The 27,490-nt window shown below is 43.7% G+C and overlaps 1 protein-coding gene and 2 long non-coding RNA genes across 5 annotated transcripts in view; 1 reads left to right on the forward strand and 2 right to left on the reverse strand.

The window, feature by feature from the left end:
* The window catches only part of LOC125460732 (uncharacterized), a 28,362-nt gene extending 21,248 nt beyond the window's left edge, over positions 1–7,114 (reverse strand). Inside the window, exon 1 of the long non-coding RNA XR_007249330.2 lies at positions 6,933–7,114. This is a non-coding gene — a long non-coding RNA (uncharacterized LOC125460732). The remainder of the gene's footprint in view (positions 1–6,932) is intronic.
* The window catches only part of svopl (SVOP-like), a 119,716-nt gene that overhangs the window by 8,250 nt on the left and 83,976 nt on the right, over positions 1–27,490 (forward strand). For 2 of the 3 annotated variants that reach the window (XM_048548535.2, XM_048548536.1), the window contains exon 2: positions 4,453–4,606. In XM_048548535.2, coding sequence (XP_048404492.1) covers positions 4,534–4,606 — 73 coding nt within the window. In that variant the 5' untranslated portion in view covers positions 4,453–4,533. Of the gene's footprint in view, positions 1–4,452; positions 4,607–19,794; positions 19,915–27,490 lie in introns of those variants that run through there. The other variant, XM_048548537.1, reaches the window with a different exon arrangement.
* LOC125460731 (uncharacterized) lies at positions 18,257–20,741 on the reverse strand. The gene is made up of 3 exons (XR_007249329.2): positions 20,599–20,741; positions 20,123–20,302; positions 18,257–18,557 (listed from the first exon to the last, which is right to left on the reverse strand). It is a non-coding gene; the product is annotated as an uncharacterized LOC125460731 (long non-coding RNA).

The raw sequence follows: 27,490 nt of genomic DNA on the forward strand, positions 1-27,490 counted from the left end.
AAAGTTTTGCTACGTCCAGCACTGCGAGGAGTGGTAGCCTGTTTGTGGAGGTGACCAAAAGGAAGGAGGAGCAGTCAGGGAGCTTTATTGTCTCAAGAGAAGGTGATGTAAGCAATGATGTAAAGTGACATCAGCAGTCATGTGCAAGAGACTGTGAAAAAGGACGGAATAGTCTGTCCTTGTGAGAGATGTACTTACAGAGAACTGTATTACTGACAATGATATTGATAAAAGAGTTTTCAACACCGACTAGAGTCAGGCTGCAGTCCCTCAGAGGTAAAGGGCAATCATTACAAGCTACCAGCAGAGACCAGGAGAACTATCTCACCAATGCGTAGGACAACACATTGTGAGACAACATCAGAGCAACACAAACCAAAGATGATATGACTACATTAAGCAAAAGTCAAGTATCAAAGACTTGCCCAAAGGCAGGTTTATGGAGTGGGCCATAGATCATCAATGATCTCACTGAATGACAGAATAGGCTCAAGGGTCTGAATGACCTATGATAAAAAATGAAATAAAAAGAGGTGGAAAAGGTATAGGTTATCTGAACACATATCACAGGTTTGGAATGCAACATACCTCTGTGGTTTACCTGACAATGACAACAACAATGATATGCAATTTACATAAATGTGGAGACCCTCATTGTTCATTTTATTTTTGGTGGAATAGATTGGGATAGTTGGACTTTGAAAAGCTGTGCGTTTCAAACAAAAACGGGGGGAAGAAAAGAACAAATGCTGATCTTTGTTGTGATGAGTGGTCTGGGAGGTATCACAACCCACTTTTTAATCTAAGGAGGTTGTGGACTATTTGACAATAGGTGTTACCATGCCCAGGGCGAGCAGCTGCTTGGATGTTGAGTTAGCCAATCAAGGGAGTACCAAGCTAACCAACCAATCACCGACAATATTGACTTTTTTGAAAGGGGAGAATGGGAGTAAACCAGTTCCGACTGGCTTTGCCTGATGTAGTGTATTTGCTGGAAATGGGATTGGGTGTGATGTTTTACGCTCTCCTGTTTGCGTCCAGTTGAAGAATTGTTGAATATTTTGAACAAAAGAATCCGAATCTGTAACAAATATAAGCTCCCTGAAAGTTTAGTGAGCTGTTTGTGACTTCCAGATTAGCTGTGCGTTCACTGTCAGGGAACAACTTATTATTCAAAGATTGCATGAAGGTATGGTATAAAACTGAAACTCTTTTCAACGCGGTAAAGTGTCCTAAGATGATTCCATCTTTATTTATGGCCTGTTTGCCTCTGCTCTCCTTTGGATGATAAGACTGGGCCTGGAATTTTATTTTTATGGGTCAAAGTTACCGCTGGCTTAATGGCCCTGTTAAGTACTTCAGAAGTTTTGTACTACTCAGGGTGTTTTGTAAATTATGTTTGCTGGTCCGTCCTCACAACAAACCTCTCCATGTCAGTGCTTCTTCTGGGTTTGCAGAGCATTATCATTGAGCTGATGAAAAAAAGAACATTGATGCAACACCAAGAACCAATGATGTTAACACGATAGAAGATTCCAGAAGCTTGAAATAGGAGTTTCACTGACATTCAAAGTTGAGGCCATGGATTCTAATACTGGATGCCAGAGTGGAATGAGAGAAACTGCTACATGGCCTTATCTTTGCAAGGAGATTTGATCAAATAATGTGGACAACAGGAGAGCAATTTATTGCTGCTCACCATGTAGAATCATAGAATCTCTACAATGCAGGTTGTGGCCATTCGACCCATTGAGTCAGCACTGACCCTCGGAAAACCATCTTACTCAAACCCACAACCCTACACTATCCCCACAGCCCTGCATTTCCCATTGCTAACCCATCTAGCCTGGACACTTTGGGCTATTTAGCATGGCCAAGCCATCTAACCTGCCCATCTTTGGACTCTGGTAGGGGGAAACCGGAGCTCTGGGGGGACACCCATGGGGGAGAATGTGCAAGCTCCACATAGACAGTCAAACAAGGCAGGAACTGAACCTTGTGCTGTGAAGCAGCAGGGATCTTGACTACAAATAGGCATATTAATGATTACGTTAATAGCCACGAGTTCAATCCCACTTTGAGGGGTCCTATTGACAGCTTGAGTTTAGTCTTTAAAAATCTGAAAAGAAAATACAAAGAACCCAATTTGTTTACTGAGTCCTTCTACACAAGAAAATCCTCTCTGCTTCCCTGGTTCAGGATATATGTGACCCTAATCTCACACTAATGTGATTTACTCCTAACTGCCCTGAAATATAGCATGTCAAGTTACTCAGTTAGGCAAAAAGGAATGGGTAATAAAGATTGACCTCGCAGCGGCACACACATTCCAAAATAATATAGTTCTTTAAACAACTAGCTGCTATGTGAACTGTGATACAAAGATTGGAATTACACCAGAGATTCTGATCCATTTAGTTTTCTGCTGCACTTAACTGGTGTAGTAATTCCAAAAAGTTCAATTTCACACAGGACAAAGCAATCCACTTAACCAATATTAGTCACTTGGTGATTTTTTTTGTGAAAGATGCAGTTTACGGAAAGTTTTTTGTTAAGAAGGATTCAATAAGGATAGCCAGAAATGACAATATAAATACATGTCAAATCGACATCCCAAAAAGAATTGCAAAATCATTCAACAGCTGGCTTTGATATAGAAAGCCTCTCAAATTGATTTCCATTCCCTACGCACTTTAAGTTGTCTCATCACAGTCACTCCATGGTGAAATGAAAGGAATGCAACCACCCTGCAAGGTGTACAAGAGTGAGTCATCAGTTCCTTTCCTGTGGTTTCTCTTTTTAAAACATCAAGTATTTAGCCTCCTTTCAAATGTTGTAATGTTTATCAAATATTCACTACAAGAATTTGTTTTAAAGTGTTAAAGAAATCCAGGTTTACAAGTTGATAAATGGAATTCAAAACGTGTAGGGTACATATTTGCTGCACGTAAGGAAGAGATAAATCTGTCTCTTCCCAGCCCTGATAAGTTTTCTACTGACTGGTGGCTGCAATTATTAAAGTTCTGTTATTGTAGAAGCCTTAAAGAGGAATTCACTAGGCAGTTTGTTTCGGATACTTTTTACGCCATGTGGTTTGTTTTCATAGCAAACGGACAATTTCACTTGAAAGGAATTTTGTTGTCTTTATTTCTGTTAAAGTTCTGATCAGATCTGGAAGGGGTGTGGAAGCAAGAGAGTTATGTTGAGTCTAACACTGAGAGTATGTGCTGTCTGATCAAAGTGGGAGAGGAAGTTAGGTCAAGTCTCATTGAGCAGGTTGGGAGTTCACATGATGGAGGTCAGTGTGATTGAGTGGTCATTTTGGTCATATTTTAGAGATCGTTTGGGTGAGAGCAAATTTTAACCCCTCACCCCTTCTTCGCAAACGATTCATAGAGTCATAGAGATATACAGCACTCAAACAGACCCTTCGGCCCAACTCGTCCATGCCGACCAGATATCCTAAATTAATCTAGTCCTTTCTGCAAGCATTTGGCCAATATCCCTCTAAACCCTTCTTAGTCAGATGCCTTTTAAATGTTGTAATTGTACCAGCCTCCACCACTTCCTCTGGCAACTCATTCCATGCACACACCACCCTCTGTGTGACAAAGTTGCCCCTTAGTTGCCTTTTAAATCCGCGATAACGAGGTGTAGAGCTGGACGAACACGGCAGGCCAAGCAGCATCAGAAGAGCAGGAAGGCTGACATTTCGAGCCTAGACCCTTCCTCAGAGCTTCTTCTTTCTAAAGAAGGGTCTAGGCCCAAAACGTCAGCTTTCCTGCTCCTCTGATGCTGCTTGGCCTGCTGTGTTCATCCAGCTCAATACCTTGTGATTTCAGATTCTTCAGCATCTGCAGTTCCTACCATCCCTTTTAAATCTTTCCCCTCTCACCTTAAACCCTATGCACTCCAGTTTTGGAGGCCCCGTCCCTGGGAAAAAAGAACTTTGACTATTCACTCTATCCATACCCCACATGACTTGATAAACCTCTGTAATGTCACCCCTCAGCCTCTGACGTTGCAGGGAAAATAATCCCAGCCTTTTCAGCCTCTCCCTATAACTCAAACCCTCCAAACCTCGCAACATCCTTATAAATCTTTTCTACACCATTTCAAGTTTAACAACATCTTCCCTGTAGCAGGGAGACCAGAATTGAGTGCAGCATTCCAAAGGTGGCCTCACCAATGTCCTGTGCAGCCTGAGGAAGTCAGTCAGAAACCTCTGAGGTCCCTGACTGCAAGTCAAAGTTAGGGACTCCTTCAGATATTACCAGACAGTTGCCCATCTCTATGACACTAATGATAAATCAGAAAAGCGCCTACAGTCAAGAAAAAGATAAAAACTGTGTCTTTAGTAAAATGTGTGTTTGGGGGTTCAGCTCAAAAATAAAACTGTGTGAAATAGTAATCGTTGTGTGTACCAATCTCAACTTCTTCTCTTTCTTTTAGATCCCTGTCTTGTCGGGAGTGTTGAACGCTCATTCACTTATTTCTCAAACGGAGCCTGCGATTCTATTCTTCAAAAGCAAAATGACAGCGAGGAAATCAGCAGTGATCAATTACATTCACATGGATGACTCCTGCACGGTCTCATTTCGAAAAGGTATGGGTTGAACAGACATCTATTTATTTTAATGGAAGGGCAGTTCTAAAGTGGGAACAAGGTATTTATTCCTTTGACTCTGTCTTTGCCTAGCACTAACATCCTCTCCCTCTTCCTTTACACCACTCTCTTTCTCCTTTTTACACCTTCCGGCTTCTGGTTTTGAACAGTATGGAGTGGACCAAGTACAGTTAGGCCTGGACTTTGAAGAGGAGGATGCCAATAACTTTACACATCTCCAGGACTTTGAAGTGTTTGCACCTTCAGTCTTAGCATTGTTTGTAGACTCAAGTGAGCCACATTTGCAAGAGATTCCCTTTCTTCTCCTGGAACAAAATCATTACTCCACTCAGAAAGCTGATTATTTGTTACAAAAATATTTGTGCTGTGTATTCAAACTATGCAACACACCAATGTCCCTTCCATGCCTCAACAAAAAACTTGGCAAATTGGAAAGTGACAGTATGGGGATGGAAAACTTGTGAATGAAACAGTGCATGAAGTACTTGTTCTGAAGGGGTTAATGTTCATGCACCATTGACCTAGGCCATTGTACTGATGTCATATTCAGTCTGTGGGTAGGAAACTGGAGTTGTACTCTTGCTTTCATTTGGAGCCAATGTGTCTATGCCAATGCTCTAGGGTTCCAGTGACTATTCCAGAATTTATTGCTAGCATGCAATAAACTTCTGGTTATTTGAGGACAGCGCCCCCTTCCTTAGAACCATCGTAGTGGTGCATCCTGGAGCGGGACTTGAGCCCATGAGCATCTGATTCAGAGGCAAGTGAATTATGAGACCAATGCCTGGAACTGTGGGGATAGCAGATGATTCATTGCTGTTTCTTGGCAGACACAGGCACATCCCACACACATTGGAAATGTCTTCAAATAAAGGTCAGCATGGGACCACCAACACTTTTGACTCAGCTCGGTACTAGACTCCAGACTGGCTACTTTCCAATTGAGCTGATTAATTCTATCAACAGCACATTTTGCTTTGTGTACAGATGTGCTGACAACCCCAATATGACATACATTCACCTGTGAATGCTCTGTGACGACACTGCACATGAACTCCACCATACAGATAGATTTAATGGAGGAGCTTGGACTATGGGCACCCAGTGGGCTCACTGAGATGCTCTTCAGAGGTTGGGTGTGGACCTGATGGGCCAAATGGCCTTCTTTTATTCTGCAGGATTCTATGATAAGACACAGGAGGAGAAGTAGGTCATTCGGCCCATCAAAAATGTTGGTCATTTAATAAGATCATGGCTGATCTCAACCTACCTTCCTGCCTTTTCCCCATAATGCTTCCTTCCCTTACTGATGGACAGATTTTCAATCTCAGCCTTAAACATATCTAATGGTCCAACCTCAACAGCCTGTGTGGTAAAGAATTCCACAGATTAATGACCCTCTGAGAAAAGATATTCCTCCACATTGCCGTCTTAAATGTGCAACAACTTGTCCTGATATTTAATGTTTTAAAGAAAAGATTTGCAAGAAGAATTGGTGATAATATGGTAACAGGGTGGGAGGATGTGTTTAAGACTACTAATCACGAGGGGTTATATATAAACATAAATGGTTGAACTGGAAAGTCTATTTCCGTGTGCGGCAGAATCTTCTGCTCCTAGTTGCAGGGGGAGGTGGAGATGGGGAGAGCGCTACATTAGTGGGTTGGCGTGAAACAAGATATATCATCTCCCTACCTGTACCTGAACCAAATTGGGGCAGAGGAAAGGCTCGTAATTGACTTCCTATCCCACTCTCAATTGAGGCCCTTAAGTGAAGAACAACTTTAGTTTCATTTTAGAGTTTTGTGAGTGATGGTGAGGTTTCTGGGAACGTGTTCGCTTTCCTTAAGATAAAAATAAACTCTTGAGATGAATAATTCAGTGCATTTGAGAAACAAAGGTAGAAGAGATGAAAAGATATTGGACTGTTGCCTAGAAAAAAGGTGGCATGTGACGCATGAGACCAACCTTCCGAGAAAATTTCTACTCATCACTGTTCTATGTGGATAACCATTACCAGTGAGCCTTAGCTCTTGACTCATAAATAATGTTACTCTTCTGAGCATTGTCCACCTTCTTAAAACCTTTCAGGATCTTAAAAGTCATCCTTCATTCTCCCAAGCCACAGTGGGAACAAGTCAGGCTGGTCCAAACTCACTTCATAAGGCAACCCATGTATTCTAAAAGCCTGTGAATCACCTTTATACAGTGCCTTCCAAACTCATGACCACTCATACCTGGAAGGACAAGTGCAGCAGATATATGTGAACGCCACCACCTGCAAGTTCCCCTCCAAGCCACTCACCATTTTGATTTGGAAATATATTGCCGTTCCTTCACTGTTGCTGGGTCAACATCCTGGAATTCCCTCCCTAAGGGTATTGTGGGTCAACTCACTTCATGTGGACTGCAGTGATTCAAGAAGGCAGCTCACCTCCAACCTTCTCAAGGGGCAACTAGGGACAAACAGCAAAACATTGCCAGTCAGCAATGTCCGTACCCTAGAAGACAATTTTAAGAATAACATTTAACAGATGATAATAGATTATGTAGGATCCCATCCTACAGCCAGGATTGGGAATCAGTGTCTTTTAAGAAGCCATGAATATTTTAACAAGATTTCAGGAGGCAGTGACTTTTTGGGGAAATTGCAACAGAAATGATATTGGAAGAGGTGCTTCAATTTTCCGTAAGATATGAATTACTCAAAAAAGATACAATTGGGTTAAGAATCAAACTTTGACTATTTCAACACTGTGATACAATGAATAGTTTCAAAATGAAACAATTTACATCTTCAGCTTATCACCCACAATCATGAGGGACCTTAGAAAGATGGCACCAAACTTTAAAGATCCTGAATGGGGCTTATTGTCAGGAATGTCTTAACGATTGGAATAAAGGAATCCCCTTGTTAGACTCATTGGTGAGCACTATCAGAATTCAGTCCAATTGAACTGATGTATAGACATGAAGCGAGAGGACTTCCAAAATTAATTGAAGAGAATGTGGTAAACTAAACCCTAGAGAATACATTTTCAACCCTCGTGTCAAGTTTCCGCGAAATACTAAACAAAGCATGCAAGTTGGCTGAAAAGCATGTGAGTGCTCAATAAACAAGGAAAATTAAAGTAAGCCAACCTCAGAATTTTCTATTTGGGGAACTCAAGGTTCACTGGCTCTTTTTCATATTAGAAAGAAAATCAACGATGTATATTATGCAGTGTATACTCCTGACAGCAGAAAATTTCAGCCAAGTTAATACGCTATGATACATTAAACGAGAAGGGTTGTCAAGAGAGAAATATACTTACAATGGTGAAAGGAGTAGGGAGATAAATAAAAATATCAGAATGATTCGAGGATGACTGGAAATAAAATTTCTAATGTTGACCCTTCAGTAATCCGATTGAATAATGTGGAGGTTCTTGAAAACTTGGATGAAATATTGTACTGTCTCTCAAAATGACTTCTGAAGGCTGTTACAAACTGAGAAATGTAACATATTGTTTATATATTATAGATAAACCAGGAAAAATATCTTTTGCTGTACATGATGCTAATGTAGGGAAAGCATTATCTATAAAACAACATCTTTACAGACCAAATCCAGAGAAGTTTCTCAGACTAACAAAGGAATCAAGTTCATGGTGTTTAATGACATTGAATTTTGTTATTGAATTGAATGTTAGTCGCGGGAGCTCATCTGCTGTGGTGGTATCAAAACCAAATGGATCATAATGATTGGAAATAAATTGTCAAAGTCAACCCGGTAAGAAAAGCAGATTCATGTTCAATTCAGCAGATCGAGGATTGTGTTGAGAGGAATGGATAACGCAGTTTCTTACAAAAATTGATTTGTTAAAAGGGTCTCGGCAATAACATAAGAAAGAGGAATGTGAGTAGCGATTGAGCCCCTCAAGCTGCTTCTGAATCTGCATGATGATGGTTGATTTGCCGAGGAATTCACCTTTTTTTTGTGCCAGCTCCTCATGGCACTCAATTCCTTGGTATTTCAAAAGTCTATCTTCTTTAAATACTTTCATTGATTCAGATTCTACAATTCTCTGGGCCAGAGAATTCTAAACATTCACTACCCCGAGAGAAGAAATTCCTTTGCATCTCGGTTTGAAATGAGTGTTTCCTTATTCTGTAATTTACGTCCTCTGCTTCAAGTTTTCACATCAGTTTTAACATCTGCTCTGTTCAGCTACCTCAGGATCTTGAATATTTCAGTAAGATGGTTCCTTTTTCTTTTAAACTCCAGTGAGTACAGTCCATCCTTGATAAGTCAACCTCTTCATCCCAGGAGTCAGCCTATCTTTTGAATGTTTTGAACTGCTTCCAGAGCCAGTATATCCTTTATTAAACATGGGGACCAAACTGTATGCAGTATTTTTGGTGAGTTCTCACTAAAACTCCGTACAGTCGTAAAAAGACTTCCTTGCTTTTAAATTTCACCCCGCCAGCAACAAAGGATAAAATTTATTTTCTCTCTTTAATTACTTATTCTTTTTTTGCTTCATGAACAAGAATACACAGATCCCCCTGTGTTGCACTTTTTTGGAGTTTCTCTCCATTTAAATAAAGGTGTGTCTTTTGATTATTCCTGTCAAAGTGCATGATCTCAAATATTCCTACATTAAACTCCATCTGTCATGGTTTTACCCACTCCCTCAACGGTATTTCTGCTATAATGCATGTTTCATTAATGCAAATTGGCTGTAATGCGATTGATGAATGGTCCAGATCTGAAACATCAGCTTTCCTGCTCCTCTGATGCTGCTTGGCCTGCTGTATTCATCCAGCTCTACACCTTGTTATCTCCGATGAAAGGTGTACGCTGTTTGTATAATATGAACTTTCTGCTGCATAGTATAGTGATTTTCTATAGCAATTTCACTATTACGCGACTTTCTTATAGTACTATCATGTTATAAGAAAACTTGCCTTTGCAGACTTCTTATACCCTCATCACAACATGGCCTCCCATCTAATATTATATCATCAGAAAATTTGCACTTTTCTCACCCTCTAAGCCATTAATGCAGGATAATAATTGATTGTGGCACGCCAATAGTTTATTTTCCTACGTGAAAAGGACCCATTTATCCCAACTCACTGTCTTCTGTGTTAACCAATCCTCAATCTATGAAACTACATTACCGCTACACCCCTGCCCCCCCCAACACTGCAAGTCCTTACATTGTACAATAACATTTTACGTGGCACTCTATCAAATATCTACCGGACATACAAATACATTCCATCTGCTGGTTCTCTTTTATCAATTCAGCTTGCTATATCCTCAAAGAACTCCAGCAAATTTGTCAAACAGGATTTTTCTTTCTCAAAACTATTTGACTCTCTTTGATTAAGCTTTTCTAAATGCCCCATTATTTCTTACTTAATAATGGACTCTAGCATTTTGTCAATGACAAATTTAAGGCTTACACGTGTACAGGTTCCTGCTTTCTGTCTCCCTCCGTTCTTGGATAGGGTTGTCACATTAGCAGCTTCCCAATTTAATGGAACCCCCTTGAAATCTGGTGAGTTCTGGAATATTTGACCCATGCTTTCACTACCTCTGCTGCAACTTCTTTTAACACCCTTGGATGTAGACCATCAAGTCTGGTGGCATGAATACCTTTTTTCCTATTAGTTTGTTAAATATTTTGTGCCTCATGATAGATATTGATATAAGAGCTTCTCCTGCCATCCCCCATTATTAATATCATGTATATCTATTACCTTTGAAATGTATATAATGTCCTCCAGTATGAAGGCTTTACAAAAATATTGGTTTACATAATTTGCTATTTCTCTGTTCCCAATTATTAATTCCCCAGTCACATCCTGCAAGAGTGCCACACTCACTGTAGCTACTGTTTTTCTTTATATAACTTGTAGAAGCTCTTGCTGTTTGTTTTTATTTTTCTTGTCAATTTGCTTTCATAATCAATTTTCTCTCTTTTTATTAGTTTTCTTTCAAGCCATCTACTGCTGATTCCTAAAATAATTCCTAATCCCATAGTCTCCCACTTATTTATGCTTTGTTTTAAGTGGATAATCTCCCTGACTACCTTTGTTAACCATGGGTGTTTCATTTATCTCACTGAGTCCTTTTTAATGTGAATACATTTTCACTGAACATTGATATATCTGGCTACTGCTCATCCACTGCTCTTCCCTTTAGTCGAATTTCTCATCCTGTTTTACATGACTTTTTCTTAGTGCCTCTGCAATTACCCTTAATTATGTTAAGGGCAATGGTTTGAGAGTATCCTCCCTCATATTGATTGTGAAATTCTACCCTGTTGTGATACTGACCCCTTAACTATGAGATCCATTATTAATTCTACCTTATTACATATGAATAGATCTGAAATGGCCTGTTCCGGTCGATTACGCAAAGAACTGATCTAAGAAACAGTTCCTGAAGCATTCTCCAAATTCATCTTCCATATTACCCTTGTCCATCTGCTGTGTCCATTCAAATGCAAAGTAAAATCACGCCTAACAATCCCTTTTTACGTACCTCCTTTATTTCCTGATTTAGAGTTTGTACCATGGTGAGGCAATTCTTCAGGGACCTATCGATGACTCCTACCTGTGACTTCTTTCTATTGTCATTTCTTATTTCCACCCAGCGTGATTTCATGTCTGAATCTATTGCATTGATATCATTACTCATCACTGCGCTGACACCTTTGTTTATTAACAACACTGCCCTGCCTCCTTTTCCTTTGTCTTTTGTTTGGAATGTTGAATACGTTTGAATATTGACCTCCTGGTCCTGGTCATAACTCGGTAATAGCAATCAAGTTATATTTGTTTGTTTCTATTTGTGTTGTCAACTCATTTATCTTACTATTGATGCTGTGTGCACCACTGCTCTCTCATTTCTTCCTGAACTTGTAGATTTCTCTTCAACTGAGCCCTTTCCCATATCAATTAATTTGAAGCCCTATCTACAACCCTAGTTATGATTCACTGGGACATTGATCCCAGCATGGCTCAAATGAAGCCCATACTGGTGGAATAGTTCTCCTCTCCCCAGTGCTAATATCAATGAATCAGAACCCCTTTCTTCTGTGCCAATATTTGTGTCACACATTTGTCTCTCTCATTTTATTTATTGTATGCCAATTTGCGCGTGACACAGTTAGTAATCTGTAGATTATTGCCTTTGGCTCTGTTTTTAAATTTAGCCCTGAGTTGCTTGTAATCCCCCAGCAGAATCTTTTTCATGATCCTACCAATCATTGGCTTTATGTGAGCCACAGCAAGTGGAGCCTTCTCAGTCCACTCCAAGCTCCTTTCCAGCCCTTAACCTTGGCACCAGCATGCAATACAGTCTTTGAAGCTCTGTCTTTGCTGCAAAGAACAGTTTCTGATCCCCTAACTGCTCTGCCCCCATTACTACTATTCTCTTTTGTCTCCTCCTGTGTGCCACAGTGCCATGTCTGGTTCACTCATCCTCCCTGTGCCTTTGCCCCATATCAGGTTCAAAAATATCATCCCTATTGGGCAAAGGGTTTGGCTGGAGCTAAGTTCTGGATCACAATACCTGCCTCACTCGCCATCACACCTTCCTGTCTCTAACTACAGACCAAACTTGATGTAATTAATCTAAGTGATGTGACTTCCTCCTGAACAGCTCTCTGCCCCAATGTTTACCTCCCACTGTTGTTATTCTCAGGCAGGTGCACTCTCCCAGGCTCCTTCACACTGGTGCTGACTTGCTGCAAACTCTCTGAATTATGCAATTTGTTACGGATGTAAAATGATTTCTTCCAATGTGGGAGGATCATTTACAACACCTGAAGGAATTGTTTGATTACACAAGAGCCAATTTAGTCCCAAATGCAGTTGCGAATTTGTCAGAGTGAAGGTGGCTTATTTGGGCCACACTGTAGTACAAGGCCAAGTAGATCTAGGGAAGTAAATTTGTGGGCTACCTTGGATGTGCCAATGCTTAAGATCAAGAACAAAAGTTTGCAATATATTGGTGTGAGCAGTTATATCAGAAATGTGATGTAAATTCCAGCATTTTGGTGTCCCCTTAGGCCAATTTTAACGTAGCAAATTGTATTGTTTAAACTGTCTGTTGATACTTGCAAAGTTGGTATCGGTACAGTGTTATCACATAAGGACAAGGTGAGTATCAAACAGCCAGTCAGTTAATTTTTTTCAAGCCAATTTTATGTTGACAGAAAGATTCACTAATTTTGGAAACTGTGAGCTTAACATTAGCCCTACAATATTTTTAAATTTACATATCTAACAAGGATACAAATACTGTTGCTTATGTAGATCTTAATCCTCTTACTTTTCTAGAAAGATTCTGTAACAAGAATTAGAGAATGTTGATTTGTTTGATGGAGTTTAATGCTAAAACCATACAGTTTGATAAGCATTTATACTGCATGAAAAGGCAATATCGTAGTGGATAAATTATTAAGACCAAACCTGGAAGAAAATGAATACAGTGATCAAATTAGACTTGAGTAGAAAATAGCTTTATGGAAAGTTCTTGTACAATTCTTGCACAATTAATGTGAATATTGTTGCTGGTCAAAGGGAAATCTAGAACACAGCAATAAGGGGAAACGTAATATAACATTGAAGGCATCTTTTACAGTTATCTCTTTCAGTTTTTTCTGGTAGGTACATGTAATGAAGGTCCATATTGCTATTTGGAAACTTGGTTTCTCATGAGAAAATGACTATGTGGCTTGAATTTTCATTTGGATTTCTATATCATATGGATTCAAAAGGAAAATACTTTCATTTTTGAGTTCTGTGGGTGGTGGTGGGCTGTCTGTAATTGTTTCCATGTATTTCAGTGAAGCCTATTAAAGAAAACCTTGAGGCCATTAGTTCAGTGTTTTAGAAAAACCAGGGTAGGAGAGACGATACAAAAAATTGGGCTATTGCTTAGCAGCAAGGTTTGGATATGACACCTGGTAACAAAGGCAGAAACAGCTTCCTGTTAGAAAGAAAGAACAATCCAGAAGGTTACTGAGTATACATGTTTCTTTCAGATAAAAGCAGATCATTAAGGGAGGAAAGAAATGTTTCAAGAGTAGCATTATAGAGTAAAAGTCTCCAGAATAGTCAGGGCAAGAGAAAAAAATTCCCAAATGGTTTAATACAGGTAAGAGAGAGGCCCAGAAAGAAAATACTGTGAAAGAGGAGTTCAAGGAAACCATGTTAAGAAATAAGTGAGGACTGTTAGCAGTTGAATGATCTCATGAAAACATGTTAATTAAAGAAGCAAACATCAAGTAAATGCAGAGATTTATCACAAAGGAACAAATACAGCCATCCCAATTGAAGAAGTAACTTTTAAAGTAGAAACAGGGTGACATTTCACTAAGGTTTGAGTGCCTGTAAGGTTGTTATTGAGGATGAAAGTGTTGAATCTTTATTTATACTAAGACTTCTTCAAAAGCTTTATATAGTGTCATAGTGTGTGAATTTTCCATCAGTGTGTAATGAACTTTAATATTTTTAAAGGCACATTGGCTGCCTCTTGTGACTTTGATCATTCTGGTAGCAAAAGAATAGCATACCAAGCCAGGTTTTACTCTGGGATGTGCTAGTCAAGTATTACCGTTAGCTGGGATCATAACAGTATTAGTGCCATGAAAAGTTGATGTGTCCTGTCTTCTCCTGTTTCTACTCTTTCATGATGAAACGTCACAATGAATGGTAGCTCCACATTTCTGGTAAATGCAGGCTTGGAAGTTCTACCAAGAAATGGGCTGCTGTGTAAAAACAAGAAGAATTCTCCTTGTTTCTTTTGCCAGCCACTTTTACATCTGTAAGTGTCTCTTAATCAGCTGGAACCCCTGCAGCATAGCAACCTCCCCATGTTAAAAGAACTCCATGAGCTGGTCCTTACTATGGGCTGCACTCCATAGCAGATGTCTTCCTCACTTCAAGGACAGCCAGGGAAGAAGATATTGGTGAACTTCGGATGGTTTCAGTGGACAGCTTCTCTTTATTTACACTCATCATTTTGAATACCTCACATAAAATCTCCCTTCTTTTTTCTAAGATGACCTACCCCAGCTTCCCCAGCCTCCATGCATCGCAGTTTCCTCGACACTCTTACCTTCCCTTCTTTACACCTTTTTCCAGACTTCTATATCTTTTCAAGTGTGCGGTGCCTGAAACTGTTACCCACATTCCAACTGAGGCCCAACTAATGGTTTATAGAAGTTCAGTATCACTTACTTTGTTTTAAATTCCCTGTCTCTACTTCTGATGCTCATTGTTGTTCTTGCCAGTTTCCTGTAACTTGCTGCTATGTTGGAGTTGAGTTCTTTCTGGAGGTTCATTAAAACCTGTTTATTTGGTTCTGCAAGGCCAGGAGAATGGAAAATTCACTTCACCGTTGTATTGCAATCCTCGCTGTTTCTGTCACAATGCAGTCATTTGAAGCACAGCAAAGACTGGACCAATAAAGTTATTGGTTTGAGGTGAGGAATATTGTATTCATTCTTGCCATTACTGTCAAAGCCCAAATTTATCTGCTCACGCCTTCACATGGTGGTTGGATCTAGGAGAGAGAGGTAGATACCTATTGCTTCTGATGTAGGGTCAAATATTGTCCTTTTATTCAAATAGTGTGAAGACTAAATCATAAATAAGTTGTATTTTCACCTCTGCCACAAAGATGCTAGAGAGAAAGAGCTTCTCGTGGTCACATGATCTTGCATTACTTCACAATGATTTAAACTTTGATTTGCGAATTCACAGTAACCCTTCGCACAACATCCCTCCCACAGTTTCTGATCGCACACATTAATCTTATAATCTACATCTTCTAATGATGCACCCAGTTCCACCTATGTGGGCAAGAGTCTAGTTTCTTTTAACACTGCGGTTATCCCCACACCACAATATTTATTCCTCTGAATGCCTTCAACCCTGGCATTCGCTGTTTTGAACACACCAGGCTTTCAGCTGTCAAATACTATGACCACTTCAGCATCGTTGAGCTGGAGTAGATGTTCCAATCTCCTCTCCATTATAAGTGATCCACTTTCCCACCACCCCCTCTATCTTTACTTAATCAGTTCTTACCACTATGCCTCATGACAATGGCAAAGTTAGTCAATTCCGCCTCATTTCCCCTTTCCCTGCCTGCTCCAACCTGACATTCCACTAAACATTTGTCCTTGGCCCTCTTCTATCTCCTGCCTACAAATGATTGCCCTCAGCAACGTTGTCCAAAAGCATGGTGTTGGACCCCTTGCATCCACTGATAGCAGGCAACTCTAATTTGTGACCAACTCTCTCGAATTCGCCACCGCTGCTAAATAACCAGACTTCTTCAACATCTAGTACTGGATGACCTGTCTTCAGAGAGCTTCAGCCTATCTGTCTGCCCATGACCTCTACGCACAAAGGCCTTCTCCAACAAGCTGCTGGTGGGTCCCTCACTCTTACAGACCGTCCAGTCAGCAGATATAACAACTGCCTGTTATCAACCATTGTACAGTATTAATATCATCCAGTGACCTGCGCTATTCCCTAGTGCTAGTCCATGAATCAGGGCACATTCTGACTGTAGCCTCTGTGAAGAGTTCACCATTTGTCTCAAGCTGATGTGGACAAAGAAAGCAGCTTTTCTTGCTTTGGTGGATGAGCTGGCCCTGATCCGATGCCACGAACCCTGCTGTGACCTGGGTCATTCTGGCCCACCTTTGCCTATGTGGGTGAGAGGAGGATCCATTCATTCCCAGTCTGAAAGGGGCAGCCACGCAATCCTGGCTGCAGTGCTCCATTGTTTGCACGTAGGGATTTGCTGCCTCTGGGAACTTGACAGATCTTCACATGTTTGAGGCTTCAGCTGGAGCAACAGCTGCCATACATGTGACTGCAAGGCTCAATATCTGCATGGATAGTGCAGATATTTATGCATGTGGTCACTGCCCTTGCTATCCCCCTGTTGTGGATCTAAATGTTAAGCGGATAGCCAATTCTACATGTGCAACAGCTCATCAGTGATGTGTGCTGATGGTGGGTGTGTGCAAAAACCAAATGATGCAGTGTTTCTGGATGGTGCTGAAACCTGTGAGCTTTCAAGGATTGCTAGTCTGCTGCTTATCTGCTCCCTGAGCTGATGCAGCTAAACTATCCAAGTCCTTGAAACCAGAGATTCTTGGCTTCCCTTGGCAAGGGGTTTGTGGAGCTGGTGAAGGTCCATAGAATAGCCTCATGCCAAATATGGTGCATGGAATTTTGGATGCAACCAAATCTCCAACCACTTCCAATATCGTCTGCCCCTCACTCTCCCCTAGTGGTGGCAGCTCCGCAAAGCTCCATCTGATCTGCATTCTTCTTCATTCAATACTCTCATAATATCAACACCAACTGTAGTCAGTTACCATTCACTGATCTTCTTAATGCACTTCTGTTTGTCCTGTCTCCCAGCACTGATGTACTTGTCTCTCTGACACTGTCAATGTGCATCACTGTGATGCTGCTCCAGCTTGGTGAAGTAGTCATTCAGCTATCTTATTTTCTTTATTCAATTATAGATTCAAGGCATCACTGGCTGGCAATCCCTAGTCACCCTTGAAAAGATGCTGGGGAGTTGCATTTTTGAACTGCTGCAGTCCATTTGGTGTGGAGACACCCACAATGCTGTTAGGAAGGGAACTTCAGAAATTTAACCCAATGACATAGAAGGAACAATGATATACTTCCAAGTCATGATGGTGAATAACTTGGAATGGAGCTTAAAGCTGCTGATGTTCCCATCTAGCAGCTGCCCTTATCCTTCATGCAAGTGGTCATGAGTTAGGAAGGTGCTGTCTAAGGAATCTTTGATGAATTTCTCATCTTGGTAGATAGCCCATGCTGCTGCTCCTGATCCAACTCTGTATCCTTTCACAGACTGTTCTGTAGGTGGTGGAGGGCATTGGTGCTTGCAGATGTGATGCCAGTCAAACGGGCTGCTTTGACCTGGATGGTGTCAAGCTTCTTGAGTGTTGTTGGAGCTCCTGCCATCCAGGACAGTGGGGAATTTTCCATCACACTCCTGATTAGTGCCTTGTCAATACAGGGCAGGTTTAGGGGAGGCAGGGGTTGAGGTATTCACCACAAGATTTCTGGCCATTGCCCTACTCTTGCAGTCACAACAATTATATGAGTAGTCTGGACTAGTTTCTGGTCAATGGCAAGTCCCAGGATGTTGATAGGAATCTCTTAATGCTTATGGCAGCATTCACGCTGACTGAACAAGGCCAAGTAATCTTGCTTCAGGATATATATGAGGATATTTTCCCTGCTTCAATAACTAACTCAGAGCCTTACAATTCTCTACGTAATAAAAAGACACTCTGTTCTCAGCCTTTACCATTAATCTTGTCTCTGGCCAATCACTGCTGATGTGTAAGTATAATAGTTCTACTTTGTTTGTGCCATTGACTGCAGTTCTAAATGAACCATGTCTCAAAGTAGTAGGATGTATCTGCATCACAGAGTGCTAATGGTTACAATTGGCTTAAGGTTAATGAACCTTTCTCCTTTTCAATTAAACAGTAGCACATAAATACAGCCGTGAGATTGCAACATTTAGTCAATTTTATTTCTTATTTGTCACCCAATTCACAACTTTCAATGGCAATTTACTACTTACTTTCATTTGAGGCCTAGTTACAATAAAACAGCCATCTTCTCCAGACAATTGAGTGCATTTTATCCATTGATAAAGTTCAGTCACTGTTGTGAGACAGACAAATGCACCAGCCTCAAATAAGGAACAGACAGATTTCACAAAGATCAGTCATCCGTTCTCCAGTTTCAATATTGTTTTGGGTTCCTTCTCAACGTAGGTCATGATGGAAGTATCCACAAACTGACCACTTCATTCATCTTCCCAAATCTGTCCAGTCACATTCTGTCCTGCCTAGATGAATAATTGAACCAACCATATTCGTGAGCATGAAAAGTGTGCCAGGCATACCAATTCCTATTGAAATGTGACAGTATGTCAGCTTGACCCAAGAGATAGTAAAGGGGGCGGGGCAGCTTAAACAGGCAGGGACAGAGAGAACTAGTTTGGACAAGGGAGTAGTGAAAGGAGAGAGCTGGGCAAGAGGTGGGTAAGTTTGCCAGTTTATTGGCACCATGCTTAATATATCCGTACAAATAAAAAGGGTGTGAGTGGGTGTGTGTGCTGGGCACCATCTGATTTTCAATCACATACACCTACTGTCTTCTGACACTGGTCATCTGACTCCCCAACCTCTCTCACACACTGTACCCCATCCAATTCCCCAGCCCCCTCGCACTCTGATTCTCTCTAAGGCACACCCATTTAAACAGTACTGTAACCACCTGGCTGCTCTCTGCCATGTGCTGTAACTTATGTTTGACACACACTCATTGAAACACTAACTCTCTTGTCTATATTTACACACACACACACAACTCTTGCTCACTCACTGATACACACGCTCACCACTCACACACTTTCCCTCTCCCCTTCCCTCATGTGCCCTCTCCCTCTCCTTGCCCACTCCCTCACGTGCTCTCATTCATATGCATACACTCTCTCTCTGTCACACGCATGGACATTACACAATCACACACATGCCTGTACAGACACACTCTCACGTGTGCACACACGCAAAACTACTACATTCCATCCCAACCCTTCTCTTTCTCACTGTCTTTCTCTCTCTCTCGCTCTCTCTCATACACTCACAGTCACACTCATGCACTCACGCTCACACATGCACAAACTTTGTGCACCATCTAACATGTACACACTGTTCTCCATCCAGTTGCACCTCCTCTACAGACTCTACGTCATTCAACTCCCAGATCCTGACTCACATTCTGCACTCCATGCTAATTCCACACAATACCTGACCCAACTCCCCACCCATAATGGCTTCATAGACAACAGGTTGCCCGACCCCCGATGGACTGCTCCCACCAGCAGTAGGCATCGGATAGCAATCACTGCCACTGTCACGACTGGAGGCGAGGGAACCTCTCGGTCTGCAGCACTCCTTGCTGACTAAAACAGTCATTCCGTCTGTCCTCGTCTCCTTTTTACAAATGTGACAGTCTCACATTCCACCCTTTTGAATTCCCCTCTTTGGTCACACACCAGGCGAGGAAAGGAGCTGCAGCAGACGGCCAATCAGCATTCGCTTTTGGGTGCTCGTTCTCAGCTGACTCTGCAGTGGCACCGAGGGGAATCATGGAGATGTCGAGGAAGCAATATCGGGAGTTCACCAACAAAGAGACTCGAGGTATTGTGAGCGCGAAGCAAGATCAGCAGTGATGTTCCCTCGCACCTTACACACTGGGTCTTGGGAACTGTGTGAGAGAGCAAAGGGAGGAGGGCACGGCTGGCATTGTGCTGCGTCGGGACCAGAGACAGTCTGTCAGGGAGTAAATGTTTTGTGAGGGGGATTCACTGGCAGCAGCAGAGAGGGCTGGTGTAAACTGAGCACCTACCTGCATCTTGTAAAGAAATAGAAGGAGGCGATTAAACTTTGTGGAGCAGGTATCACGTCGCAACAAGCTTTGGAACCGCTGAAAGTGCTCCCGGTATCACTGACTCTGCCTTGTGTTTGTTTCGAAAGCAGTGCAGGTGTTCCTGGAAGCTGGAAGGAAGGTCGACTTGATTCTTGCAACCTGAAAGGGCACAGTAATATTTCAAGGCTTGGAACATTTTGAAGGGATTGCTTAGCTGCTCCATTGCCTCCATTCCAGCAGTGCGAAGCAACAATATGCTTTAAAACTGCAGAGCTAGTTGAGGAGTTCGGATTTCTCTGCCCGTGTGGCTAAAATAAATCACCGACTCTCGACAGCTTGCACTGTTAACCTAACCCAAAGGCCCAGAAAGCTTTGCTCGGAAGCTCATACAGTTTGGAAGAGAGCAACACATGACACTGCTTTTAAATCTTTCAGAAAGTTGTGTAATTATTTACCTGTAATCTGGCACCCATGCTCTCCTGATGCTCGGTTGTTCAGGTGCTCCCCAGACAGGGCCTCTCTCTCTCTCTCTCTCTCTCACTTTGAAATTTCTCTTCATCCTGTTGGAGGGTGACCAGCTTTCTCCCTTCACCTGACGTGGACGAGACCGTGAGCCGAGAGGCGCAGGAAATCAGATCTGGCACCTTCTGCGGTTGGCGTGACCTAATTTTCTAATGATTGCAGTAATCCATCAGTGGTGTTGGATGTGTAACAGTGCACGCTTTGTTTGCTAAACACTCTGCACCTTCCATGATAGAGCATTAGTTGAGGCATCAGTCGCCACGATTTACTTCTTGTGTTGCTCCCACAGACAATTTGCAGCCACTGCTCCATTCCTTTGTGAAAACATTTTTAATTAAGCCGTTCACCCCACCCCCAGGAATTCATTCACAGGCAGTGGGCACAGGGCTGTCGCTTATTGTCCATCCCTAATTGCCCCTTGGTAAGAGGCGAGGCAGCCTCTTGAAAGGCTGTAGCACATGTAGGGTTCAGCAGGGAGGAATTTAATCCAGTGACAGTAAAGAAACAAAAAAAAAATTCCGTTCACACCGTGTGCATGACTTGGAGTGGTAGCACACTTCCTTGAGGTGGCGCCGTTTGAGAGTTTGGACATTGCTGAGACAGTAACCTTGGTGAACTGCTACAGTGCATTTTGTAGACGGATAACAAAGTGTGGAGCTGGATGAGCACAAAAGCTGACGTTTCGGGCTGAGACCCTTCATCAGAGAGGGGGATGGGGAGAGGGCCCTGAAATAAATAGGGAGAGAGGGGGAGGACAAGAGAGTTGCAGTGGGAGAGAGATTCCCTGAGTTTGGTACAGAGGGTAACTTCTTCAGGTTAGGCATTCCTGGAAGAGGCTTCGCAGTGAGGTTAAAATTGTGATCAGAGATAATGGGAACTGCAGATACTGGAGAATCCAAGATAACAAATTTGTAGATGGCGTGCCCTGCAATCACAGTACACTGCTGGAGGAGGAGGGTGAACATTGAAGTCCTTATTATTTACAACTCTGACCATTAATACTTTTGACTTGCAGTTGTTAGTCTCATACCCCTCTTTAACTTTCTGAAGCTCAGAGCTCCCCGAATGCAAAGCCACTTACAAATGGCAGACCTTCACCCCCATAGTTAGCAAAATGAACTGAATCTACCACAGCTTTCGAAGTTAGTGAAGGGGTGAGCTAATCCCTGGACGTTGGCCAGTATCTTCACGGATGAATTCATTGCAACAATGAGGCTGAGGCCAGTCGGTGAAGTCCTGGTTGACATGCCACAGAGGGCTGTTTGATTCATCATCCAACAGCGAACAGCAATGCAAGTTGTTGTTGCTATTTCTCAAGATTGAGGCGCTCTGCACAAAAAGTGAGACTTGCATCTCTGCAGCACCTTTCCCAATGTCAGGAGGTTCCAAAACACTTCATAGTCAATCAAGTATGTTGAAGTTCAGTCATTGAAGAGGACTGGACTTGAACAAACAGGTCGGGCTCTGCAACATCTGTTTTTCAGAGTTCACCTTTTTTTCAAAAGTTGCTTCCTATACACATGTACACTTTCAATGTAAAGTGTGCTGCTGCTATCTTGGTAGAATAATTAGCATGTATACATTTAACGACCATTAGCAGCATATAGATGAGCTGAATGACGATACCTGTCAGTGTGTGATGCTAATGTTGCAGTTTGGAAAACTACACCCCTCTGAATACCCTCTCTTAGCCTCAAACAGCTGTAAATCTGGCCCTCCCCTCCCACCAGGACCTCTTAATGGACTTGTGATCTACTTGAATGGTCGTTGCTAATTTATCTTCCTGGCTGTTGCTGAATTTTAATGTACTTTCAGTGTTTTCTATATTTGCTAACATTTATATAGTGTACTTGGAATTATCTGTAAGGTGCTGAATGTTAAAAATACTATTTGGTACGACACCAGGCATCGTAGAACATCTGCTGGTTAATGTAGTTCTTAGAGGCTTCTGTTCCATTGAATAGAGAGACCGAAGGATGGAGGTACATAGTTCCTTGAAAGTGGCATCACAGGTACACAGGAAGAAGGTATTTGGCATGCTTGCATTCATTGGTCAGAGCATTGAGTGCAGGAGTTGATACATCATCATACAGCTCCACGAGACATTGTAAGACCATATTTGGCAGACTACGTATAATTCTGGTCGCTGTGCTACTGGAAGGATGTTATTAAACTGGAAACTGCAAAAAAGATTTACCAGGAAGTTGCCGGGACTGCAGGATTTGAGCTGTAGGGAGAGCTTTTTCCCTTGGAGCATCGGAGGCTGAAGGGTGACCACATAGAAGTTTATAAAATCATGAGGGACAGAGATAAGGTGATTAGTCAAGGTGTCCCCAAAGTAAAGGAGTCCAGAACTAGAGGGCATAGGTTTAAGGTAAGGGGGGAAAGATTTGAAAGCGACCTGAGGGGCAATATTTTCGCATGGATGGTTGTGTGTAGGTGGGGTGAACTGCCAGAGGAAGTGATAGAGGTACAAATACAAAATTTAAAAGACACCTGGATAGGATAGGAAAGGTTTGGAGGAATAGAGCCAAATGCAGGCAAATGGGACTAGTTTAGTTGAGAAAACCTGGTTGGTGTTGACAAATTGAGGCAAAGGGTCTGTTTCTGTGCTGTATGACTCTAAGATTCCAAGTTGGATTTGGCTTTTCCATTTTTTTGGATAAGGTACAGGGACTAATATCACACCCCCATTGCTGAAATAACTTGACCTGTTGTATGCCAATCAGGTTCATTCAGAGCTGACAGGCAAGCAAGAGTGAGCTCTCTGCCCTATCATAGACCTCGACACCGGCAACCCAGGTGACCAGAATCTCCTGGCCAATCGGAGACTGAAAACTCCTCGATCCTAAAGTTCACCAGTCAAGGCCTATTACTTAGGTCTCATGTTGTGAGAAAGTAAGTCATTTTTATTTTGCTAATCCAGGATAGGAAGGTGACAGTCAACAGGGGTAAGAGCGAGGCCATGTTCTTCGGGAACTGGGACGACCGCTCCTTCACCCCCTTCACCATCAGGACAGACTACCTGAAGGAGCTAGGTGTTTAGTTCAGTGGAGCTGGGGTGTGCATTAAGACTTGGGAGGAGCGTATCACCAAACTGAAGCAGAAGCTGGGCAGGTGGACGCTCCGGTCCCTCTCCATCGCGGGTAAGAACCTGGTTGTCAGGTGCGAGGGGCTTTCGGTACTGTTGTATGTGGCGCAGGCCTGGACTATTCCCTGGACCTGCGCCGCTGCAGTCACCCGGGCCATCTTCCACGTCATTCGGGGGTCGAGGATGGACCGGGTGCGCAGGGACAGCATGTACAAAGACCTGGAAAATGGGGGAAAGGACGTACCGAACGCCACCCTCGCCCTGACGGCTACCTTTGTGTGTGGCTGCATCAAGCTGTGCGTAGATCCTCAGTACGCAAACACCAAGTGTCACTACGTACTGAGGTTCTACCTGTTCCTGGTGTTGCGAAGGATGGGCCTGGCCTCATTGCCGCGGAACGCTCCGAGTAGTTGGACTGTCCCGTACCACCTGTCCTTCGTGGAGAAATTTTTGAAGGGAAACACCTTTGACCACAAGGCCGTCAGGCAGTGGTCAGCACGTAGTATCCTCGAGACCCTTCGGGAAAAGGAGAGGGTGGATCCCATCGTGTGGTTCCCCACGCAGACTGCCAAAGTCGTTTGGCAGAATGCCTCATCGCCAGAACTTTCAAACAAGCACAAGGACATTGCTTGGCTGGCGGTGAGAGGGGCTCTGCCAGTGAGATCCTTGTTGCACGCCCAGAATCTCTGCGCCACTGCACGCTGCCCTTGAGGTGGCTCCGGGGGGGGACGAGACTGTCGATCACCTCCTTCTGGAGTGTGCCTCTGCGCAGGAGGTCTGCAGGGGGATGCAGTGGTATTTGTCGAGGTTCGTCCCGAGCAGCTCCGTGACATGGGACTCCGTGCTCTACAGGCTGTTTCCTGGGATGCACACCGAGACCAACATCAACTGTGCCTAGAGGACCATCAATGTGATGAAAGACGCTCTTTGGTCTGCCTGCAACTTGCTGGTCTGCCAGCTGAAAGAACTGACCCCGAACAAGTGTTGCAGACTGGCGCACTCCAAGGTCCAGGACTACGTGCTGAGGGACGCGCTAAAGCTTGGGGCAGCTGCAGCCAAGGCGCGGTGGGGAAAGATCACTGTATGAAACCCCTCGTCCAGAATAGAAAGAAGGGCCCTATCTGGTAACTGGGCCCAGCTGGCGCCTTCCCCAACTGGTCAGGGGGCCAACGGGGACTGTACGGGGAGACGACTGCCGGGGTATTTTCTTTGCTTTATTTTTTTTTCTTTGTTGTTTTGTTTTTGCCTTTAGTTGGTGTACGTACCCCCTGGGTAACCCAGAGCGGCAAGCATGACTGGGGAGGTGTTTAAATGTTTTATTTCTTTTGTACATACTATGAATAAAGTATATTTTTTCAAATGAAAAAAAGTGACAAAACGACTGAAAGCTAACCTTCCAGCTCAGCGAGCAAACTCACATCCAGACACTTTGGGAAGGTTGGGGATAGAAATTAAGGAGAGAAAGACATAGCATCACAAGCTTCCACTCCTGTTCAGAGGAAGGTACGTGTGTACTCTCATTGTTACCAAACAGATCTGCAGCACTGCTGATTCACTACAATAGAGTCAGATTCCAGCGGCTTGGTAACTATTCTACGCAGGAGAAGTTAATATTCAAGACTACTGAATGTGTGCAGTCAAAATGTCTCTTCACCAGGTAGCAGCCTGTAATCTAATCAACCTTCCTTCCTGCCTGCCTCTGGGAAATTGAAATGAAATGAAGATCTCTCTTGATGTGAGGTAGCTCTGGGAAGAAACAAAATCTCACATCCTTCTCATCCCATCAGAGATTGAGTACTGAGTGAGAAAGCCAATGGATGACCTTCTTAACCCACCAGTGATTAAAGCCTTTAAGAGGTCAATTAATGACCATTGAACTGTCTCAACCCACCACACACTAAAATACCTTGCAAGAACTGTGACAAACACTACATTGGACAAACAGGCAGAAAGCTCACCACCAGGATACATGAACGTCAACTAGCCACAAAACGACACGACCCACTATCACTTGTATCCTTACATACAGATGAGGAAGGACACCACTTTGATTGGGACAACACATCCATCCTAGGACAAGCCAAACAGAGACACGCACAAGAATTCCTAGAAGCATGGCATTCCAACTGGAACTCCATCAACAAACACATTGATTTGGAGCCAATCTCCCATCCTCTGAGAGAAAGAACAGGAAATGACATCACCAATGCTGGAAATGACATCATCAACCCAAGGAAACCTAAACCCATAAATAGAAAGCGGGACATAACACCAGCGCTTCGTCGGAGGCTCACTGATGATGTTACCTAGAATGGTGACGAAACATCTGGGAACAAACCTTACAGCTCAGTGAACCAGCTTACATCTCGAACACAATAAAGACCCACTCTCTTGTGGACCGAGAGGAGGAGAGTGCTATCTTGGAGGTGAAAGGAGGACGTCGGGTTGGCTGTGCACCCTTGTGACAAGTGGATCTTAATGCTGGCTTCGGCCTAACGCTGGTTCAGGGGAGCAGCCAACCTGCAACGATGGCTGCGGCAAGTGCTCGTGCCCCAGGTCAGGGGGTCCGGAACACCATCCGTGTTTCTGTAAAGAAGATGGATGAAGGTGCACCTGTGGACCGCACCTTCTTTGTGAAGAGGGTCCTGTTGGACTGTTGTGGGTTCGCTGCTGCGGACATTTACTGCCTGCAGGATTTCCCCGGAGGAGGTTTTTACGACGTGACCTTCCGGAGTGCCAAGCTTTGCGAGCGCTTCCTGGAGGTTTTCAAGGAGAAAGGAGGTGAGGGCCCCCTCTCTGTATTGACCGCTGTCCCACTGTTTGTGATGCCAGCACAGAGGAGCCGTATGGTGACTGTACACATGTACAACCCGCATGTGCCAGCAGTTGATGTCCTGACCTTCCTCGGAAGGTACGTGAAGGTGGAAGGGGACCTAACTGACATCGTGGACCCCTTTGGCATCTGGACGAGTAAGAGGCAGGTCAAGGTGACGCTGAGGATGGGCGCAGACGGGAATGTCGCACACCCACCGTCCAGCTTCGCGATCGGCGGGAGCAGGGGCTACCTGACCTATGCAGGGCAACCTAAAGTCTGCCATGCCTGTGGTAGGTCAGGTCACATGGCGGCCGACTGCAAAGCCACCATCTGCAGGGAGGAGGGACACCTTGCAAAGGATTGCCCACGAGAGAGAAGCTGCAACCTTTGCGGGGAAGCGGGCCACTTCTATAGGGCATGCCCGCGGCGGGGTACCACCTACGCCCAGGTCGCCGGCAGGGGAAATGCGGGGCCAGCCCCCCCGGAGGAGAGGAAGGCACCAGGGCCCAGCAAGGACCCCACTAATGTGCAGGAGGGCCAGGCCTGCAGCAGGGCCCAGCCCTGCAGGATGGGCCCGAGGCCAGCAAAGCACCCCTGCAGGCTCCGATCCCCCCCCGACAACCCGGAGCCAATGGAGGCGGCGACGGTGACCCAGGGGAGTGGACAACAGTCCGGAAAGCGAGGAGGAAGGTGCGTCAACGGGCCCAGGAACCGCAACAATCAGGCGGGAAGAGGCAGCTACAGGGGGGCAAAAAGAGCTCCTCTGATGAGGAGGATTCGAAGAGGGCCCACCCGAAGCAGACGTTAAATGTCTCGAGGGGGAAGGAAAGCAGCACCCCGCTTCCAGGTGATGGGAGGCGTCCTGAGGCTCCCTCCGACACCCAGTCAAGTGCCGCTGGAGCACTGGAGGGCCCCCCGG

Source organism: Stegostoma tigrinum, chromosome 18, assembly GCF_030684315.1.
Source record: "Stegostoma tigrinum isolate sSteTig4 chromosome 18, sSteTig4.hap1, whole genome shotgun sequence".
NCBI lineage: Eukaryota > Metazoa > Chordata > Chondrichthyes > Orectolobiformes > Stegostomatidae > Stegostoma > Stegostoma tigrinum.